The sequence below is a fragment of the Sminthopsis crassicaudata genome, chromosome 2, assembly GCF_048593235.1.
Source record: "Sminthopsis crassicaudata isolate SCR6 chromosome 2, ASM4859323v1, whole genome shotgun sequence".
Classification (NCBI taxonomy): Eukaryota; Metazoa; Chordata; class Mammalia; order Dasyuromorphia; family Dasyuridae; genus Sminthopsis; species Sminthopsis crassicaudata.
In genome coordinates this window covers 399878763-399901662 of record NC_133618.1, presented here as the reverse complement: position 1 = coordinate 399901662, position 22900 = coordinate 399878763, and the positions used below count along the sequence as shown (strand labels likewise).

Sequence of the window (22900 nt, the reverse complement as noted above, 5' to 3'; positions counted from 1 at the left end):
CTCAATACCCAAGAAAAAAATTTGAGGCTTAAGAGTCAGAATAGTGAAATTCAAATCCCAGTTGTGTGATAGTTATGGAAAAGTCCCTTTAGTTTGAGTCTTAAAATTTTTCATCTGTAAAATATTTGAATTGTCTACCTAATAAGAGTTATTGAAAGGAAAGAGCCTTCCAAAGTTTAAAAGTGGTAGAGATGCTATCTAGTACAGAGGAGAGAACCCAGAGACTCTGGGTTCCAATTCAACCATTTACCATTCAGGGGACTCAGCACTAAAACAAGATGGTGGAATTAAATGATTCTAAATGTAAGATAATGATGATAGTTCCACTGTATACCTTTTCTTACTTCTTTCTTCTCCCTACTGATGGCCTCAGATTCTCAGCTTCTTGCCCTCAAGTGGGACTGGGTCAAATCAAGGAAGTTGCCAAGGCTTCTCTAATGGACTGTCCTGCCTCTTCTTCTCTTACCCTAGAAGTCAGCTCTTCATCTGGGCAAGGTGGAGCAAATGTATAATACTGCATAGGCTGAAACTGGTGAATTTCTAGGAGTTTTATCTACAATGGCTTCTGCAGATCAGGTGTTCACACAATATTCAGCATTGATATAGTGAGCCTCCAGAAGTAAGGGATTGATACCCGAGGTTGCTTAAGAAGGGATGAGTGAACAGGCTGAAGTTGGAAATACAGTAAGTTAAAGCTCTAGTGAAGATGAGTAGTGGGATTAGGCCCCAGTAGCTGTATCATCAAACTAGGCAAGAGAGGGAAGTTCAGTCTTAAGGAAAATTTTTTTAAAAGTTTTTTTTTTTTAAGTCTCTTCTTTGACTCCCTAATATTTGCCCTTCATCTGGTATTTAATATGAAATACTATGAAAGATATAATCATATGTATTAATTCGAGAAACATAAAATGAAACAATTGTTTTAGTTTTTAGCATGATGCCTCGCACGTAGTAGGTGCTTTATGACTTATTCTATTCCATATGTATTCAGAATGGGCTATATGTAAGGCATTGTGCTAGGCACTAGAATTAAAAGGGCCTTTATGAATTTTTCTAATCCAGAAGATTTTGATCTTTATGTTGTGGGTTCCTTCAGTGTTCTGATGAACAGAATAATGTTTGTTACCTACGTTTATGTGTAATCTTTCTTGTTTTCCATTCTACTGTGTTATAGAAACATTTGTTTTATTACTCAAGTTCAGAATAAAATAAAATTTAAAAATAAAAAAATGAGTGAAATACTAAATTACTGTTAGAAATTAATAAAAATGCAGATGTAAGTTTCCCTCCATCAAATTTCACGTATTCTATGCTTGGGCTCTGGAGCCCAGGTCAGGAATTCCTGATCTCTTCTAATTCCTTCAATTTATAGATAATAAAACTGAGGCCTGGGGAGGAAAAATAAATTGCACAGGTAGAAAGTAACAGAGCCGAGTGAGATTTTAAATTTAGGTCCTCGGATTTCAAAGTCACTGATGAAGCAACTTATATTTAGTAGGACTGGAATATGAGCACTGTCATTTACTACCTGTATCACCTGAAGTCCTTAACATACCTCAGACTGGTCATTGAAACTGGTCCTTTATCTATAAAACTGGTTGGACTGGATGATCTCTAGGGAACCTTGTAGCTCTAAATCCTATGACCTATGACCTCTGAGCCATTTCCAATTCTTAAGATTCTGTGATCCTCCAGTGTGAACTCCCGTGAAGATAAAGAGTTTCTTACTTGTGCTTATCTGAATCTCTCCCAGCACAAGGCTGAGTGAGTATTAAGTGTTAGTAAGCATCTGTCATTTACTTTATTAGACTGTCTGTGCCTTAAGGCAGCATCTGCCTTAGGCCCTGCTATTTTTCTTTTCTTTTCTTTTTCCTCCCTTCCTCCCTTCCTCCCTTCCTCCCTTCCTCCCTTCCTCCCTTCCTCCCTTTCTCCCTTTCTCCCTTCCTCCCTCCCTCCCTCCCTTCCTCCCTCCCTCCCTCCCTCCCTCCCTTCCTCCCTTCCTCCCTTCCTCCCTTCCTCCCTCCCTCCCTTCCTCCCTCCCTCCCTCCCTCCCTCCCTCCCTCCCTTCCTTCCTCCCTCCCTTCCTTCCTTCCTTCCTTCCTTCCTTCCTTCCTTCCTTCCTTCCTTCCTTCCTTCCTTTTTTTTTTTTTTTTTTAAAGCTATGCTCATTGTAATTGAGTTCCTGGTTCCTCTATCTACCCCAGACTTCTACCAGAGTCAGAGATGATAAGTAGTCAGTCAGTGTTTCCATGAACCCTTTTGGCAAACATAATAAACAGTTCCATCTCTTAAGTAGCTTAAGGAAATTGTCTGTTTATCATCATCCAGAAATCCTTCCTTTAACATCACCTCCAGCCCTGGTCTGGAAGTCACGGACTAACTCAATAGATTCATAGATGTAGGCTGTACAAGGAAAGTCAAAGCAAGGTTGGGGAATATTTAAATAAATTGCGATATGTAAATAGAGCAGAATATAACTATGCTGTTAAAAATAAGCATGCTGATTAGAGAAAAGTATGAAAAGAATTATATGAAATGATGTAAAATGAAGTAAATACAGATGAGAAAACAACATATGCAAGGACAAGAACAAAGAAAATGGAAAGAACCACTACAAAATAATCAAAACTGAACTGCAAAATGAAAAACAATTTGATTTCAAAGGATAGATGTGAGAAGATGCTTCCTTCTCTCTCCACCCCACTTGGCAGTGGTAGGGGTCCATGAGTGTGGAACATTGTATATAGTGTCAGATTTTTTTTTTTTTTTTGATATGTTGATTGATTTTGATGTTGCTGAATTTCTTTTCTTTTTAAATTTTTAAAAATGAGATAGCTTTCAGGATGGAGGAAGGCTACAAGGAGAAACCAAAGATGTCAATAACAATCTATTTTTAAAAACAAGGAAGGCTAAAAAGAGAATGAAGAAAGAAAGGCCAGGGGAGTGGCAGCTTGGGACTCACTGACCATCAGACGGGAACAAATCTTTCAAGAGTAGAAGATACCTTTGAGACAGACTTAAGATTGTGGCCCAGCATTCATCATGAGGGGGCATTTAAGGAAAACAAGAGACTCGGGGATGTAGGCCAGAGGAGAGACATGCTGGGAATTTGCCTATTTATATTTCAACCAGTGCTGTGGTCAAAGTGACTCAGAGAGGGAAAGCACCTTGCCTAGAAGGTCTTAAAATAAGTTGTGTCCTGTTTGAAGGGAGTGAAAAAATAGAAGGGAACCCTAGTTTCTTTCCTCGGGAGCTGAAAGCTGTGCTATAAATTGAATGGCAAGTTTGAGGAGGTGGGGGTGGATTCCCTTCGACTTTAGTGAATTGAGATGAGGACAAACACTCATTAAGAGGAGTATAGAGTGCTGGCTGTGTATTTGCGCCATCCTGATCTGGGAACCTGAAGCAGTCTGGCACAGTGGGAAGAGTATCAACTAGTCAAAAAAAATCTGACTCTAGTCCCAAGCTGAGCTGGGAAAAGTAGTACTGGAGCCTTGTGCAAGTGTCAAAGATGGTTGTCATCTTAATCTGTGTGCAGTTAAGTCTGCACATGTCCATGGACTAAAAACCTAGCATTAGTGCCTTTTTTAATGTTATTTAAAAAATTGTTCAATCGTATTTGGTTTTTCCACATACATGTAAATATAGTTTCCAACATTCATTTTTGTAAGATTTTGTGTTCCCATGTTTCCCTATATCAGATTCCTTGCTATTTGGGGAGGAAAGAGGGGGAAAAGAGGGACAAAAGAGGGACAAAAATTTGGAACATAAGTTTTGCCAAGGGAAATGTTGAAAGCTGTCTTTGCATGCATTTGGAAAAATTAAAATGTTTTTAAAATTTTTTCTTCCCTTCCTCCACAAGACAGCAAGAAATCTGATATAGATCAAATATATGCAATTCTTTTGAACATATTTCCATATGTGTCATTTTGGTGCAAGAAAGCTCAGAATAAAAGGAAAAAAACCATGAGACAAAAAAAAAAATAGACAAACAAAAGGTGAAAATACTATGTTTCTATACATATTCTGTCTCCACAGTTTTCTCTCTGGATACGGGGTTGGCCCTTTCCAGCCCGTTTATTGGAATTGCTTTGCATCCTCTCATGTTGAAAAGAGCCAAATCCATCATAGTTGATTATTGCATAATCTTGTCGTTGTGTACAATGTTTTCTTGGTTGTGCTTACTTCACTTAGTATCAGTTCATGTGAGTCTTTCCAGACTTTTCTGAAATCAATCTGTTTATCATTTTTTTATAGAACAGTAATATTCCATTACATTCATATACCATTAACTTATGCAGCTATTCCCCAACTGATGGGCATCCTTGACACTACAAAAAGGGTTGTGACAAAATTTCTGCCTATGTGGGTACTTTTTCCTCTTTTATACTTTGGATACAGACTCCATAATGGCCTTTTGATCAGCTAATGCTGATCCTATTTTTCTATCCTGGGTGCTCATAGGGACACAGAAGGTAGAATATTTTATTTTGTACATAAATCAGAAGAATTGCATATATGGGATTGCTTGCTGTTGAGAGGAGGAGGAGAAGGAGGAAAAAAATTGGAACACATTTACCAAACATGAATGTTGAAAATTAACCTTGCATGTATTTGGAAAAATAAAATAGTATTTTAAAAAAGAAGATTTAATTCTAGGAACTTTGATGGCCAATGAAGATTCAGGTCAGTCCATAGCAGAGACAGATTGGAATTACAAAGATAGTTCCAAAGCTCCCACCAGGAAACAGGCTTTGCAAAAACATGGGGGTGAGGGTTTTATTGAGTGTTAGAGATTCCAGAAAGGGAAGTAGTACCATAAAGAAGAAGAAATCATCTTCCTTCCACTGTTGAATGACCTATAACTTGATTATCCCTCAGGGCAACCTTCCCTGAATGGGAAGGCACATACCAATTGTCAGGCTACTTTTCAAGTTGCTCAAAAGGCATCCTTTTGCCTGACACTGATTCTGCCAATGCTGGTGCACTTCCTCCTGATCATTGTGCTCTGCATTGCATTATACTAGATGTGGAAGCTTCTTGCTGACCACGCCTCACAAGAATGGTTTTGAAGCCCAAAACCTTCTGCTTAGAAATGGTTTTTTAGGACTATTAGGGAGAATAGTACCTCTAACCTACGAAGGAAGGAAATGAATATTTAAGTGCCAGGCACTTGGCTAGATACTTTATTATCATTTTATTTTACAAATATTACAAATATCACTAAATTGTAAACTCCTTTTGCCTTTTTCTATCCTCCAGGCTTAGCACAATGCCTATTACTTAATATCTTTTGAGAAATTCCACTACAACCTTACAAGATAAGTGCTCTTACTACCCGCATTTTGCAGTTAAGGCAACTGAGGCAGACAGATTAAGTAGCTTGCCCAGGGTGACACATATGGTAAGTGTCTTAAGTTCAGATTTTAATTTAGATCTTCCTGACTAGAAACCCTGAGCTTTATTCACTGTACCTCCTTTTGGAGTTCTGGAGGTTTAGTGTACACCAACTGCCTCTAGGAGACAAATTTAAGGAGGTAGCAATGGAGGGTGGGGGAACAGATGTGTGAGGAAGAGCAAGCAGGAAGGCTGGTATGGCAAGACTTTAGGGTATGTGAAGGAGGATAATGTTTAATAAGGCTCAAAAAGATCCAGAGTTTTTGAAGGGTTTTAAAGCCCAGAGTTTGCATTTGACCCTAGCGATAATATGGAGTTGGTGTGAAAAAGCTTTATTAATCTAAAAATATTTTTAAATATGAGTTTATTATTACAATTATAATAATAATAGCTAGCAATTACATAATACTTTAAGATTTATGAGGCACTTTACAAATATTCCTCTTTTTATCCTCACTATAATCCTGGAAGGGAGATGCTATTATTATCCCCATTTTACACTTGAGGCAATTGAGACATATAGAAGTGACTTGCTCAGGATCATACAATTATTATCTGAGACAGGATTTAAACTTGGGTCTTCTGAATCCAGGCCTAAAACTATCTACTGTGCCACCTATTATTTATTATCACCGTCCTCAACATCATCATCATCATCATCATCATCAATATTTTCTCTGAAATATTTCTTCTTCAAACATACCAGCTGCAAATTGGCTTTCATACGACACTATCAGAGCAGCAGCCAGACTATAGATACAGAACAGGGTTGAATCAGAACTGGCTATTCCTGTGCTGAAGTTTTCAGCATGAGATACGACTGAAATTAGGGTCAGACATACAAAGTAGATTTTTAAAAACACACCAGCTTCTTTCCTGGAAGCAAGAGATTTAGAAGTAGATGGAATCTTTAGATAAAATCTAGTCCAATCATCGTTTAAAGAAACTCAGGCCCACAGAAAAGAGTTGTTTTCCTGCTCTTGCATAGTGAGGTAGTTACAGAGAAAGCTAAGACCAGAAGCCAAGTTTCCTGACACATGCTTCAGTGTTTTTTCTAATATTGCTTGCTGTCTAGACTCTAATCCCATAAAAATGGGACAATGGGTTTTTATCAGTGACCTTGCTGTGGTGATGGTGTGTAAGAACCTTGGAAAGAGAGACGAAAAGGATCATTAAAGAGGGGAAAAATTACTTCCCATCATTGTTTCTTCCACCACAGCTACTACCGGCAGTGACTGGGAGAAATCTTCACCACAAATGGCCAAAAAAGTTACAGTATATGAATGTGATGCTATACTATTGTATAAATATATATGTTATCTTAAGAGGCAGAGTACTCTGATACAGGCAAGAACTCATCTGGACTCTTCTAAATTCCCTTCCAAACAATTTTAAAATTACGCCTCAAATTAGTTTCTGGAATGGCAGAACCAACAAAAGGACAGGGTGAAACTTTTTTTTTTTTTTTTCCTACTCCAAGTTAACATAGGATGTCAGCAGGAAAAGATCTGTTACACTGAGGTAGTCAAACCTGGAGTGCAGTACAGACCACACCCTGACAATACCAGCAGCAAGCCTTGGAGGTGTCTGTGGCAGTTTCAAGAGCTCTCAGCCCACAGTCAGGGAATGGGTTAGACAACTGTTCAGAGAAATTATTGAAGACCCTGTTCCATTGCCCGTATGCAGTTGCAGGTCTCAGTCCAGGGCAAAGGGAAGCACTAGAACTTGTGGCTGCAGGGGAACACACCCTGGTCACAGTTACAAGGCAAAGAAGAGTGTAATTACTTACAAGGGAGGAGGAGCCCTGGTCACAGTTTAGGGCAGACAGAGTGCTTGTGGTGGTCACTTATAAGGGACTAGGATCCTGGTCTCAGTTTTAAAGCAGAAAGGAGCCCATGTAGCTGCAGGAGAGCTGAAGATCTAATTATAATTCCAGGGTCACTAGGAGTACCAGCACTTGTAGTTACAAGAGAAAAAGAGTCCCTGCCTGGTAAAGACCAGTGCACAGAGCAGGAGAGCAGTGACCATACCTCTCATTAGATCAAACCACCTTGGAAATACTAAAAGTTTACAGATGCCAAGAACTAGCTCTAAAAATAGTAGCACAAAAAACCTAAAACTTGCTCCCCACTACGGAGAAAAGACAGAGGGAAATGTGTTGTTAATCACCATAACTGTGAAGGAAATGAACTCACAAATAAAATGAAAGTAGATAGTGTAATAGATTATAAGAAATACACTTGAAATAGGGATGTGCACAGTAAAAATAAGGAATTGGAGCAGAATTGATTGTGCTTCAGCTGAGTGAAAAAAAAAAAGCAAGAGTAGCAATTATGATCTCAGATAAACCAAAAACAAAATTAGATCTAATTAGAAGAGATAAGCAGAGAAATTACATTTTGCTAAAAGGTTCCATAGCTAATGAAGTAATATCAATACTAACATATGCATCAAATGGCATATCCTCAAAATTCCTAAAAGAAAAGTTAAAGGAGTTATAGGAAAAAATAGCAGAGCTATGTTCATGAGGGCCCTCTCAAAACTAGATAGATCTGGCCATAAAATAAGAAAAAAAATTAAGAATTTTAAAAAAGTTAGATATGATAAGAGGTTTTTCTGGAGAAAATTGGATAGAAATAAAAAAGTATGTATTTTTTCTTAGCTGTACATAGCATCTGCACAAAAATTGACCATGTATTTAGGCATAAAAACCTCACAACCAGATGTAGAAAAGCAGAAGTATTAAATTCATCTTTTTTAGATCATAATGCAATAAAAATTACATTCGATAAAGAGTTATAGAAACATAGAAAATTAATTGAAAACTAAATAATATAATCCTAAAAGAATGAGTGGGTAAAAGAACAAATTGTAAAAACAGTAATTTAATTAATGAGAATGACACCAAAGCAGTACTTAGAGCAAAATTTATATTTTTAAATGTTTATATCAATAAAATAGAAAAAGAGCAGACCACTGAATTGGGCATGTAACTAAGAAAACTAGAAAAAGAACAAATTTAGAATCCCCAATCATATACCAAACTGGAAGTCCTGAAAATCCAAGGAGAGATTAGTAAAATTGAAAGTAAGAAAATCATTGAAGTTATGAAGGTAGAAGCTGGTTGTGTATGTGGGGGGGGGGGTGAGGGAGGGAGGAAGAACAGAATAAACTACTGGTTAATTTGATTTAAAAAAGAATAAAACCCAATTACCAGGATAAAAAAAAAAAGATGAAAGCCATTATTAGGAGCTATTTTGCCCAATTATATGCCAATAAACCTAATAATCTATATGAAATATATGCATTTTTTTCAAAAATATAAATTGCCAGATTAACAGAAGCTGAAATAGAGTACTTAAATAGCCCTATCTTAAAAGAAGAAATTAAACACGTCATAAATGGTCTTTTTAAAAAAATTTACAAGATATATACATGGATATAAATGGCCTAAGAAAAAATTTTCAGGATGAGAAGGATTCACAAGTGAATTCTACCAAACATTTAAAGACAATACCAATACTATATAAGTTGTTTAGAAAAAATAGACAAATTCCTTTTATAATGCAAATATTCCTAAATCAATATTATTGAAAACTAAGATCTTGGTCTCAGTTGCAAGGCAGAAAGAAGTTCTTGTAGCTTCAGGAGAGCTGAAGATCTGATTACAATCAGAAAGAAAACTGTAAATCAATTTCCTTAGTGAATATTAATACAAAAATTTTAAATAAAATACTAACAAGGAGATTACAGGAATATATTGCAAGGATCATATACAATCATCAATTGTATGATCAAGTGGGATTTATACCAAGAATGTGCTCGCTTCGGCAGCACATATACTAAGATTTATACCAAGAATGCAAGACTGGTTTAATATTATGAAAACTATCAGCATTAGTGACTACATTAGTAACAAATGCCAAAATAAAGCAAACAACAAAATAATACGAATCATAGATTTTTGCATAGATGCAAAAAAAGCTTTTGACAAAATACAACACTCATTCCTGTTAAAATGGAAAGCATAGGAATAAATGAATAAATAGTATCCATCCAAAATCATTAGCAATCATTTTCTCTAGTGGGGATAATTTAGAAGCCTTTCCAGTAAGATTAAGTGTGAAGCAAGTTATACCCATTATCACTTATTATTTAACATTATACAAGAAATGCTAGTTATATCAATAAGAAAATGAAATTGAGGAATTAGAATAAGCAATGAGAAAACAAAACTGTCACTCTTTGCAGATAATATGATGGTATACTTAAAGAATTCTGGAGAATCAATTTAAAAACTAGTTTAAATAATTAGCAACTTCATTATGAAGCAATTCTACCTGCCTTCAGACAGAGAGGTTTTAGACTCAGAGTACTGACTGGGACGTGTGTATGTGCATGTGTGTATGCATGTGTGTGTTTATGGAGAGATGTAGTAGGGAAAAAATGGGAATCTAAGTGAAAATAAAATTAAATTTAAAAAGAACATTATATACTACCATATTAATCTTATAAATAGGATCATTAAAGCTGGTAGAAGATTGATGAATTGTAATGAATAACTTCAGTTATTGAGGATCTAGAAGGAAATACTTTCCATAAAGAGGTGGTAATTCTCTATGTAGAATGCTGCATATACTGTCAGCCAGGACTTGTGTGAATTGACTTTCAGTGTTGCTGGGATGAAACAAGCAGGGAATTGAATTAAAGGGAAAACATAGTACAAATAAAACAGGCAATAATAAAACATTAAAAATAAAATAAAAGAAAAACAGCCAACAACAAAAAAAGAAAAAGCCTCCCCCAAATGCCCTAGATATTTGCTTCTTGTAAAAATGCTGATGTCAAATGAGAAAGAGTGGGATGAGGAAGCTGAACAGCTTGTAGACCCAATGCAGAAACTGTTCCAGTAATGCTCTTTCAGCATACGGCTGGTTTCTTGTCCTTCTCTGACAGATAGAAGGATTTCTTTGTCAGTTGAGGCCTGAACAGAGATAAGTGAGCTTTGTTGCTCAGATTATCTTGTGGACTGGGAAATTAACTCAGGGGAAGGCTTTCTGGAGGAGGTGCCCTTAAAAGATGAGGATTTTGACTAAGGAGAGAAGGATGGAAAGTGAATATTCTGCCCAGGTGGATAGTCAGAAAGGAGGATTTTGAGGAAATTGCAAAAATGTGTTTGAACTCTTCTTCAGACATTGTGTAATCCCAGATCAATCACCTGAGCTCTCTTGGTTTCAGTTTCTTCCTGTATAAAGTGGGGATAATAATAGAGTTTCCTAGGGTTGTTGGGAGGATCAAATTTAATAATAAATTATAAAACTGAAAATTTTGTATGAATGTTGCAGAATTAATTTTGTCCTCTTCCCCCTTTCTTCAATAATGCCCCTGTACAGCCTTTCTGTAGAAGGGAGCTCTACCTCAAGGAGTTTTCTCACCTTTTTTCTCAAACAATTTGTTTTTCCCACTTTTACCTCACAATCACTCACCTCTCCAGTTTTCCTCCTTACCCTCTATGACCCAGGCCAAGGCTCAAGGGACTGCTGCCTCAAGAGGTCAGATAGAGAGAGGGGAAGAGACCCTCCTGCTGGGATTTTGCTGGGGACGTCCAGGATGGCCATTTCCCTCTCTCCATTCCCCTGCTCCAAACCTAGATATGGTACCTTTGGCCTTCCTTGCCCTACTCCCACACCCTTATCTGCTCTCTGGCATTCCTCACTGCCCATTACTTTCTTAAGCCCTGATCCTTATCTGCGGTGTCAAGCTGGTCCATGTCCAGTTTCTTATTGAACCAGACCATTGTGCCTTCAGACCTGGACCATCTCAGCTAAATTTCTTTGCTTCCCTCCCCTTGTGGAATTAGCCAGCCTGTCCCCAAATGTCCCAAAGTGAACAGCACCCTTTTGCTCAACAGTCTGTCTGAGACAGTTACCAGTCATTCCTTGTCTTCCTCTGGCCATTCTATGAGTGGAGAGAATATGAGGTCCAAGGATTCCAAATGATAACCTAATACTGATGACTCCCAGGGTCACAGACTGTTCGAACAAGAAGGGGTCTCATAGGGTATCTCGTTCAGCCAGTACCTAAGCAGGAATCCCTTCTGCAACATTCCAAACAGTTGGTTACCCAGTCTCCATTTCTAGTGACTGGAGATTTGCTGCCTGGCGAGGGTAGCTCATCTTACTTTTGGACGGCTCTCTCTGGAGATTTTCTTTCCGTTGTTCCAAACTCTACCTTCTGGCAGTATCTCCCATCTCTTGCTCTGTCCTCTGAGCATACACAGAACGAATTTAATCCCTCTTCCATGGGAGGCCTCTTCAAATACTAGAAGCCAGTAATCATGCCTTCTGTAAGTTTTGTCTCCTCCAGGCTCCAGCTTCCTAAACTCTGGGTCATGCTGCCATATGGGATCTTGTTACTGAATGAAGTTGCAAGATAATGATTTATTATCAGTAAATTTTTTATTTGTATACCTATTTTATAAATATATATACTTGGGGTCATGTAAAAATTTCTTAGGGTAAAAAAAGGGGGTTGTAAGTGGAAGAAGTTTAGAAAGCATTGCTCTAGGCTCACATCCCTAATTCCTGCAAGTGACATATATAACATGGTGTCCGGACCCCTTTATTTTCCTGTTTGTCCTTCAAATGCTCTTCAGCTTATCAATAGGGACAGAGTGTAGATGTGTGTTTTCACTGATATAGGCACTTCTTGGAATAGAAAAGTCCTTCCACTAATATAGATTAGTAACTTTTAACTTATATTCTTAGAAGATTGACTAAAGCACTAGGTTAAATAACTTGATTAAAATCATGCAGCTGGCATGTGCCACAGGAAGGATTTAAACTCAGATCCTCCTGGCTCTGAAGCCTGCCTTTTATACTTTATACCTATCACAATGCCTCTAGTTAGTCAATGCCCTTTCTAATATGGGAACAGGGATGAAGTACTGGCTTCCCTGTAGATGGGATCAGGACTGTGAATTCCCTCATCCTGGACTTAGGCCTCTTAAAGCTCTCTATCATGTCCTGAGTCACATAAAATTTCTCTATTTGGAAGTCAGAGCCCTTCATACCTTCTCCCCCTTCTCCATTTTTACACCTTATAACACTTATATCAATCTCTCATGGACTCTTTGAGTTCTTGAACAAAACACTCCATCTCTCAACTTAGAATGCTCTACTTCCTCATCTTCCTTTTCTACCTTCCCAAATTTCAGCTAAAAATCACACCTTCCACAAGCCTTTCCTCAGTCAGTTTTAGTTCTGGTACCTTCTCTTTGTGATTACTTACTATTTATCCTGTATTTATATTGTTAGTGCATGGTTGTTTGCATACTAGACTGTGAGCTCCTTGAGAGTAGGAATTTTTTTTTTTTTGCCTGTCTTTGTATCTCAGCACTTAGCACAGTGCTTTGCTTGTGGTAGGTGCTTAGTAAATGTTTACTGGTTAATCTTAAGCAGCCTAAAATATTTGATTAATATTTTTAATTAATGCAAGATAGGCGAGACAATGCATTATCTCCTTTTTATAGATGAGGAATAAAAGATGAGTAGTGTCCAAAACCTACAAAGCTTAGACCTTAGAATCCATGGCAGGAGTTTTTTTGTGTTTTTTCCCCCAACAGTATTTTGTTCTTCCAAATTCATGTAAAGATAGTTTTCAGCATGTATTTGTTTAATTAAAACTTTTTATTTTTAAAAATATATGCTCAACATTAGCTCTTGCAAAACCCTGTGTTACAACTTTCACTCCCTTCTCCCATGCCCTCTCCTTGATGGCAAGTAGTTTAATACATGTTAAACATAGTAGAAATATATTCAACATATTTTTGTAAAACTTTTATGTTCTAAATTTTCCTCCATTTGTCCCTTACCTTCTCTCTCCCCGAGACAGCAAGCAATCTGTTAAAAGTTAAATACATGTAATTATGGCAAGAACTCTTAGCCTTTGTGTGGGTATATGTCTTAGACCCTTCTGGTGGTGTGGTGAAACTTATAGACTCTCAGAATTATGTTCTTAAATGCATAAAATGCATAGAATTGCAATGAAAGCTAATTATTATGAGATGCATTTAATGCATTACTCTTTTAAAGAAGTTTATTGACCCCAGGTTAAGATCCCCTCCTATAGGAAACATTTGGGCCTTAATTTCCTTCCTTATAAAATGGCCAGAGAAGGCTGAATGATAATTCATATTACCAGATTGTTTTCTTTACAGCAAACCTGTGAGGCTTCATGGCCTAGAATGGAGTCTAAGCAATGGTCTCTGATAAGGAATATCTTCCCTCTGAAATGAAGGGAGAGAGACTGTAGCATACTTACTGCTCATGCTCTAGGAGAGTAGACTCTGTTTGAGTCCAGGTTATGAAACAAAGTTTTTAAATTTTAATTTTTATCCCAATTACATGTAAAAACAATTTTTAACATTTGATTGTTTTTTGTTAAATTTTGAGTTCCAAATTCTAATCCTTCCTTATTCCCTTACTCCTTTAGAAGGCAAACGATATGATGTAGATTGTACATGTACAATCATGCAAAACATTTCCATATTAATCCTGTTGTAGAACAAAACAGACAAAAAACTCAAGAAAATTGAAGTTTAAAAAAATATGCTTTGATCTGCATCCATATCCCATCAAGTTCTTTCTCTGGATGTGAGCTGTATTTTCTATCAAGAGTCTTTTGAAATTATCTTTGATCGTCATGTCTATCTTAGTTAATCATTGCCCAATATTACTGTTACTGCTTATAATGTTCTTCTGGTTCTCATTTCACTTTACATCAGTTAATGTCTGTTCAGATTTTTCTGAGAACATCTTGCTTATCTTTTTTCCCCCTCAATAATAATTATTTTTCCAAATATATGTAAAGTTAGTTTGCAGCATTTATTTTTGTAAGATTTGTGGTCCAGATTTTTCTCCCTCCTCCCCTCCCTCCCCCTATCCTTAAGATAGCAAGCAATCTGATATAGATTATGCATGAATAATACTTTTAAACATATTTCCATATTTATCATGTTGTATAAGAAAAAAAAAAACAGCCCAAAAAGGGGAAAAGCCATACTTCTCATCATTTCTTATAGCATAATAGTATTATTTCACTACAATCATATACCACAACTTGGTCAGCTATTTCTCTTTTTTTTTTTTTTGTCAGCTATTTCTCAATTGATGGCATCCCCTGTGAGGGATCTAGGAGACAGAAATGACTTCAGATCCTAATTAGGCCCTTGGGGGAGCAGCCTTCCTTGGTCAGATAACAAAAGACAGAAACAACTCCTCCATATTCCCAACCTCGGTCAGAACTCTTTTCCTTACCCTTTCCTTGGTTCATGTGCACTCTGTATAGAGGATGTAAATCTAGGCGGGGATAGTTTTTTGGACTTGCCCCAGGTATCACTCATCTGTTTTTGTAATTGGGTCTTTAGCAAGAGAAATGGATGTATCTCAAGTCATCTCCATGCCGGCTTAGTCCCCTGCACAAACAGTTACTCTTGTTTTTGAGAAGTTGATGCGGAGGGTAAAATGGAGGAAGGCCAGAGCTGGGCAGGAGAGTGGTCAGCAGGTGGCTGTGTCAGATATTTGTGAATTCTGACTCAGGATTGGCTCACACTGAGCTGAATTCCTTGCACTAATTATCAAACTAGAACTGATTATGGGTGGAGCTCTCTTGTATGGGGTTGGCTGGAACATGGATTTCAGCCTTACAGCCAGGATGCTAACCTTCCCACATGCTCAGGGAAGAGGATCGCATCCTGGAACAGGGAGCATCCCTGCTAAGTCCTTTCCTCTGTAATTTGCTCTCTTTGTTCTTGTCTTGGCAGGGCAATCGGTACCGAGGCTCCATCACAGACTATGCTGGCTTTGACGCCAACCAGGATGCAGAAGCCCTGTACACGGCCATGAAGGGCTTTGGTCAGTACTGGGTCAGGGGAGGAGAGGGAGCTGCTAAAGTGTCGTGGAAGATGGAAGGGGGACCCTCAGATCGGGGCTGGGAATGGGGAGGGGAGGAGGGTTCCAGCTGATAAAGTGGAAGTAGACCCTGGATTCCCATCTTGGTTCTGCTCCATAAAATGAGAAGAGGTTAAATCTAGACTTTTATCTAGTTCTGTTGTTCTGTGATAGGATGATTTGTATGTGTGTGTGTATTTCTGTGGCAGGTTCTGTAGATCGGTTGATATTTTTATGGTTTGGGACCGTAGTGGACTGGGGAAGGAGCATCTGGGGCACTTCTGTAAGGGGTGTTTGGAGGAAAGGATGGATGTAGAATGGGACCAAAGTGACAGGCTGTTGCCCCTGCAGGCAGTGACAAAGAAGCCATTTTGGAGCTGATCACTTCCCGGAGCAACAAGCAGAGGCAGGAGATCTGTCAGAGCTACAAATCCCTGTATGGCAAGGTACCCCAACTCACAGGATGAAGGGGGTGTGAGGTCCCCCACTGCCTCAGTCCCGAAAAAGCCGGCTTCCCCTCCCCAGGGAGCTTGTCCTTCCCTCCCTCGCGCCAGCGCCAGCCCCAGAGCTGGCGCACCTCTGAGTCTCCCTGCTGTGCCCACAGGACCTCATTGATGACCTGAAGTACGAGCTGACAGGAAAGTTTGAGCGGCTGATTGTGGGTCTGATGAGGCCCCTTGCCTACTTTGATGCCAAGGAAATCAAAGATGCCATCTCGGTAAGAGGTTGGGGTACGGGTAACCATGTGGTTAATGAGTGGGCATTTGCCAAGCACTCTCCACAGGGTGCTGAGCCCTGGTCCTTGGGGGCTCACAGGATAGCTTGAGAAGATGTGGAGATCTGGGGGAAAAGACATCTGAAGAAGGAAATGCAAAATAGCAAGGGAGTGGTGTAGACTACAGGAAAGGGAATTGCCAAGTAAGGGCATTGGGAGAAAAAAAAAGATAGATGAAGAAAGGAAGCAGAATTTTTCAGAGACTGTGGGGGAAGGGGAGAAGGGGAAAGTGAGAAGGTTGAAGTACATTCTAGGCAGAGGAAGTGTCAGAAGAAAAGGTCTCGAAACTAGAATCCCTGAGTGTCTGTCAGCTTCAGTTTTCTCATCTATCAAATGAGAAGCAGTGTAGAAAAGTAAATAGAATGATAAAATTAGGAGACCTGTATTCTACTCTCTTCTTTCTACTAATTAGCTGTCTTACATCTCTTTGCTGGACCTCAGTTTTCCCCATCTATAAATTAAAGGATTTGTATTAGCTGTCTCTAATATCCTTTCTCTTACCTCCATCATTATATGATGGTGAGGAGATCAGTCTGGTTGGAGCAAAATAGTAGGAGACACTTCCATCAAATTCTGCTTAAAAATTAAAAAGGTTAGTTAACAAGCATTTATTAAGCACCTACTGTCTGCCTTTACCACAGACATTGTAAGAATACAAAGAAAGGCAAAGACAGGACCTGTTTATCCATTTGCTTATAATCTAATGGGAGAGATAATATGTAAAGAACTTTATACAAACAAGATTATAAAGGAAAAGTTACTATTAACGCAGAAGGGGATAGGGAGAAGTTTCTTGTAGAAGGTGGGATTTTAGTTGTTTTGAAAGAAGCCAGGAAAATTATGAGGAGGAGATGAGAATGAGAATTCCAGGCATGGGGGGCAACCCATGACATTGGAAAATTTGCAGAGTCAGGAGATGAGGTTTTGTGAGAGAATCATGAAGGAAGCCAGAGTCACCAGATTAAAGAATATATATGGGAAGGTGGAGGAAGACTGGAAACTCCTGAGAGGTCAGGTGATGAAGGACTTTCAAAGGTAATAGAAGATTTTGCATTTGATCCTAAAAGTCATGGGGATCCACTGGACTTTGCTGAGTGAAAGGAGGGAGTCAAACTGACATGGGAAGCCTAAGTTGTGAAGTAGGGAGAGCTAGGGAAGTCTGTGGCCAGAGGGTGATCCTTTCCCACCACTGATCTGGGACCAGCTCTGGCTCTTCTCCTTGGGTTGAAAGATGGCACTCCTGGATGACGACATCTTCCACAGCCCCGTTGTCTTTTCATCTAGGGCATTGGTACAGATGAGAAGTGCCTCATTGAGATCCTGGCCTCCCGAACCAACAAGCAGATCCACCAGCTAGCGGAAGCCTATAAGGATGGTGAGAAGGGCTGCTGGGAAGCAAAGTCTTTTTGAGGAGTGGGTGGGCAATGACCATGAGTCCATAGTACAGTAGATCCCCTGTGCATGCAGATGTTCCCACTTCTCAGGGGTCCCCATCTTCCTCCTGCCTCTGCCTGTCTCTCTCATTATCTTTAACAGCCAACTGAAGTACATTTATTACCCAGGAGACAGAAATTGGACCTGTGATTTTATTGATTAGGGAACTTCTGGATGAGAGAAATCCCTTTTCTGGTGCAGGTCACCATCTTTCCTTTGTTAGAAGAGTTGCCTATTCTTCTGAAAGGCTTAAGAGACCTGTCTAGACCACACAGCCAGCACGACCTGAACTCAGGAACTCAGGCCCTGGACTGTTGCTTTAGCCCCTAATTGTTCCCCTTGCCTCAAGTCCCTCCCTTCTTCAGGCCATCCTTTACACAGCTGCTGAAGTGATTTTTCTAAAGTACAGGTCTGATCCTGTCACTTTACTCAGGCAATAAAACTGTTTCCCTTTTGTTACTAAGATCAAGTATAAGCTCCTCTGTTAAGTCTTTAAAGTCCCTTTATGGTGTGGTCCCAACCCAGCCTTTCTAGCCTTCACCTGCCCTGTGGTCCTGTGACATTATCTTCTGTCTTCATGCTGCTCTCACCCCATCCCGAATGTTCTCTTTCCTCACCTCTGCTTCGTCAAATCCCATACTTCTTTCCAAACTCACTTCAAGTGCACCTTCTGTGCCCTCCCCCTCAAATTACCTTTCATTTATTTTTGTATATACTCGTCCACATACAAGTTACATCCATAAGAGAGAGTAAGCCCTCAGGACGGCAAAGACTGCTTCACTTTTGTCTTCATATTCCTGGTATCTAGCACAGTTCCTAACACATCATAGACTGACCTATTATTGGTCAAGCTAGTTAAAGGGAAAGGAGAATGTGTGTGTGTGTCTTTGTGGGGGTGTCTGAGACTTTTTGGGTGGGACTGAGAGAGGGAGAATGGTAATGAGATCTTCAGTCAAAGCATAGTTAGACATGCTAGTACATTGGAGGGTAAATCAGATTTCAAGAATCCAAAGAAATGGCATATTCTTGAAGTGCTAAAATAGGAATATTAAAGCTTAATGTTATCTAATCTTATTTTTAAAAGATGAGAATTAATATTTCCTTCTTTGAAAAATAAATATATACCACATGTGTTATATATATGTATATATGTAAACGTATGTAGACATATATGCTATAGTGACTTAATTGCCCATGAGAGAAATTGATTTATTATCTCTCAATAGAAAATACAATGATAAACATGATATTAAATGGTTTTAATATGCATGGATCTGAAGGAAGATATCATGTTTATCATTGTATTTTCTATTGCTCAGCAGTAGCAATGTAGTGATGGAAGGAATATTGGATTTGGAGTCCAAAAATATGATTTCAGACTTGGTCCTACTATTTACTATCCAGTGTTCTTGGAGAAATGACTTTCCTTTTCTGAGCTAAGTTACCTCTTTTGTAAAAAATGGGTATAATATTACTCATACTACTCCTCCAAAGGGTTTTTGTGAAGAAAGTTATTTTCCTTCATAAAGATGAGCTGCTACTGTGACCACAGAGAATAAGAGCCATAGCTCATGGAGAACATGTGGGCTAGAATAGTTCTTCTTGCAAGGAGGGGGGACTTGAATTGAGTTTTGATGCAGTATGGGTGGGGTTTAATGGGACCCGAGAAAGGGACAGATCGGGAAACAATGTGAGTGAAGAGACAGAGACTGGCGTGAGCCAAGTCCGTTCTAGGGGACACTAAGAAAACCAAGCCAATTGGTGCAGCGGGTGCTTTGAGGGAGTGGTGGGTAAGCAAGTAAAAGGATAAAGTACACTTAGAGGCACCTGCTAGCTGGTGGGGAGAGATGGGTTCCCACGGGGGCTTCCTTAGGGGAATTCCCCCAAGGCTGGGAAAGCTAAAGCTGTGGTCTTTCCTTCCAGCATATGAAAGAAATCTGGAGGAAGATGTGATTGCTGACACCTCTGGCCACTTCAAGAAAATGCTTGTGGTCTTGCTCCAGGTAATGGCAGGTTGGCGATGGGTGCGCATTTCTGGGCTCATCCCCTGCCTCCAGTTGGGGAGACACTGGTTCCTTGGATTTGGGCTTTCTTGTTTTCCACAGAGCCCAGGAGGTGGTGCAGTGAATGGAGTTAGGAACTCCCAAGTACAAATCTTGGCTTAGACATTTGTGTGGCCATGAGCAAGGCACTTCCCCTTTGCTTGGCCCGTGTTTTCTCAACTGTAAAATGGGGTTTGTGAGGATCAAAATGAGCTAGCATCTATAAAAGACTTTGCAATTCCAAAGCGCTCTGTCGATGCTCTCCAAGGAAAGTCTTTCCCTCGGGTTTATTGGAAAGCACAATCTTTAGTTCCTTCTCAGCTTTGCCTCGTGCTTCCTGTACTTTGGAGATGTGACCACATGAATTTTGTCATGCTCCCATTTCCTGCTGCCTGTTCTCTCTTTATGGCTCCAATGGGACCTCTCAATGGTGCACACACACACACACACACACACACACACACACACACACACCCCTATGTTAACACAGATGCATTCACAAAACATTTGCACACATTTGTATATATTTACACTCACTCATACATACACATTCAAACTTATTCCCAAACACCATAACACATTTACACACACTAGTGCATATTCAAATACATGCACATCACACACATTTATGCACACTTAAACATATTCACATTCACAAACAAATCACATCCCCAGACACATTCAGACATATACATCATACACACATTCATACCTTTGCACACATATTCACATACTCTTGAGTACAAGTCCTTGCTTGGGACCTGCTCTCCTCCGGCTTGACCCCTCCCCCCTTTTCTCCCCTCAGGGAGAAAGTTTTCCCCACTTTTCTTCTTCTTCATTCATTACCAGCAGTTAAGATAAGTTAGCTGGTTGGACGTTCTCTCCAATCTGAGCCCCTGGTGCTGCTGTTCTGTCTTGAGTTGCTTCCTCTTGATAAGGGAGGATAAGAATCTGGAAGGCTAAGATAACAAAGCCAGTGCTTCCTTCTGTGTGTTATATATACACTGTATATATAATTATATATAGTGAATACTAGTTCTAACATTTAATAGCTTACGTGATGGGAAAATCACTTGCTGTTTTTGAATTTCAATTTTATCATCTATAAAATGGAGACAAAAACCCTACAGGCACTATGAGGAAAAGGCAAAGAGAGCAGAGTAAAATGTGGGCTCTTAGTAGGAACAGCAGAGAGTCACATGGATCCTTGATTCCCTCTCAGAAATCACTTACTGCCTTACTACTGGTAAGATCATTGACAAAATGTAGATCCTTGTCCAAGGAGAGGTAATGCCCGTCGGCACCCATGGGTGTATTGATGATGACGGCTAGGGAAGGGTCCGAAGATGCTGCCTGCAGAAGGTTCCCTGAGATACCACTTAGACAGTGGCCCTGGATTGCCTGGGTTCCACGGCTGAGGGCTGGAAGTTAGAGTCATTTCACTCAGGGACTAAACTGTCCGAGTAGGAGGAGTGAAGGAAGGTAGCAAGTTAAGTTTTGCCTAGAAGGATCATGGTTACTCCCCCCACTGTCCAAGCCCCGTGACGTTCCCAGCTTCCCTTGTGGTTCATGTGCCCTGGGGGGTGAGCAGCAGGTTTCTGAAGAAGCTGTCTCTTGTGTCTCTCTGTGCCCCAGGGGACCCGGGAGGAAGATGATGTGGTGAGCGAAGACCTAGTTGCCCAAGATGTCAAGGTAAAGGAAAGCCTGTGGCAGAGCTGGACAGACACTTCTGTGTGATTTGGAGAGACTGGGACCCACTTTATTTGGGAAGGGTTAGACCAAAGAATCAAGCCTTGAAGCCCTCAGCTGACCTGGCTATTGTGGAGGGGTGGAGGGAGATGGAGCAGAGTGGCTAAAAGGATTTCCTGACCCGCTGGCAGGGGAGCAGCGCCAGTGTTGGGGCTCCCCCCTCCACGTGTCCCCTTCCCCGGCCTTTCTCGGGTACTGAGCGATAGGACACATACCCTCCATGAGGGGAAGGCCGAGCACCTCCTGACATGCTGGAGTTTTCCCTGCCCCACAGGACCTGTATGAAGCTGGGGAACTGAAATGGGGAACCGATGAAGCCCAGTTCATCTACATCTTGGGAAACCGAAGTAAACAGCATCTGAGGCTAGGTGAGCCCGGGACTCACCAGGGGCCCAGAGCGAGGATCCAGTTGTCCTGAGGAATATCCTTCTTTGTCTTTTTTTTCCTCTCACATTCCTTTGGGAATAGCACCTTTTTAGTTAGAACTTTGTTTTGTTGCTTTATAATAGTTTACATATACATAGAGTTAATAGAATGATTTTTTTTAATTATAGCTTTTTATTTACCAGATATATGCATGGGTAATTTTACAGCATTGACAATTGCCAAACCTTTTGTTCTAATTTTTCTCCTCCTTCCTCCCACCACCTCCCCCAGATGGCAAGTTGACTAATACATGTTACATTAATATAATAATTTGTTACACTCGTAATATGTGTAGATAACTATATATTCCCCACCAAAATACCAGCTAGCCTCGTATGGCCCTCTCATCCTCTCTCCAGAGCCCTGACTTTCCCTGTCTGCATTGTCTATCAGCCTCACCGTGTGTCCCTGCTGACAGTCCTGTCTCCTATTTTCAGTGTTTGATGAATATCTGAAGACCACCGGGATTCCTATAGAGGCCAGCATCCGAGGAGAACTGTCTGGGGACTTTGAGAAGCTAATGTTGTCTGTTGGTAGGTCCCATACTTTCCCACCATCTTCCATGGATTGTTGGAGAGCTGGAGCGCTGATTGTTAGCTAACTCGGTGCGCCAGTGAACGGTGGTAGGGATTAAGCTCCTTGAGCTCTTGCATCAGTGGCTTTCAAAAAATAAGTCTTCTAAGACATTGCTCTTGTTCCCATTTCTCTCAATATCTCTCCTTCCTTCTACCGGTCCATCCTTTCTCTTCTCAGTGCCTGTGAGACTGAGTTCAGAGAACTCCTTGTTCCCTGCCAACTTTCAGAGAATTTTCATGTCTCATGTGGACACTAGGGACCTAGTGTCCACAGCATCGATTTAGGAAATTTTAGTATCCATAGCAGTCTTCTTGTCCTGAAAACCGGAAGGGATCAGGAAGGAAGCCCCCAGCTCACTACATTTCTGTTTGGGTTATCTGATTTACCTTAGGCATGTCCTTTTGCTTTTTAGGTTCTGTACATGATTTTGTGGGGAGAGGACAGTGTTGTTTTCAGAATTGGGAAGGGTTTGCCGAGAGAAAGAGGGTGTTTGGGACTTGCATTTCTGGAGTTTGGGGTAGTTAGCTAGGGCAGTGGAGAGTGCTCTGACCCTG

At 40.0% G+C, this 22900-nt stretch overlaps 1 protein-coding gene across 6 annotated transcripts in view; it reads left to right on the top strand.

Annotated features, from left to right (window-relative positions):
- The window catches only part of ANXA6 (annexin A6), a 60562-nt gene that overhangs the window by 12903 nt on the left and 24759 nt on the right, over positions 1-22900 (top strand). For all 6 annotated transcript variants that reach the window (XM_074291831.1, XM_074291829.1, XM_074291828.1 and 3 more), the window contains exons 3-10: positions 15218-15308; positions 15696-15790; positions 15949-16062; positions 17404-17494; positions 19477-19556; positions 21231-21287; positions 21619-21712; positions 22208-22303. In XM_074291831.1, coding sequence (XP_074147932.1) covers positions 15218-15308; positions 15696-15790; positions 15949-16062; positions 17404-17494; positions 19477-19556; positions 21231-21287; positions 21619-21712; positions 22208-22303 — 718 coding nt within the window. The remainder of the gene's footprint in view (positions 1-15217; positions 15309-15695; positions 15791-15948; positions 16063-17403; positions 17495-19476; positions 19557-21230; positions 21288-21618; positions 21713-22207; positions 22304-22900) is intronic.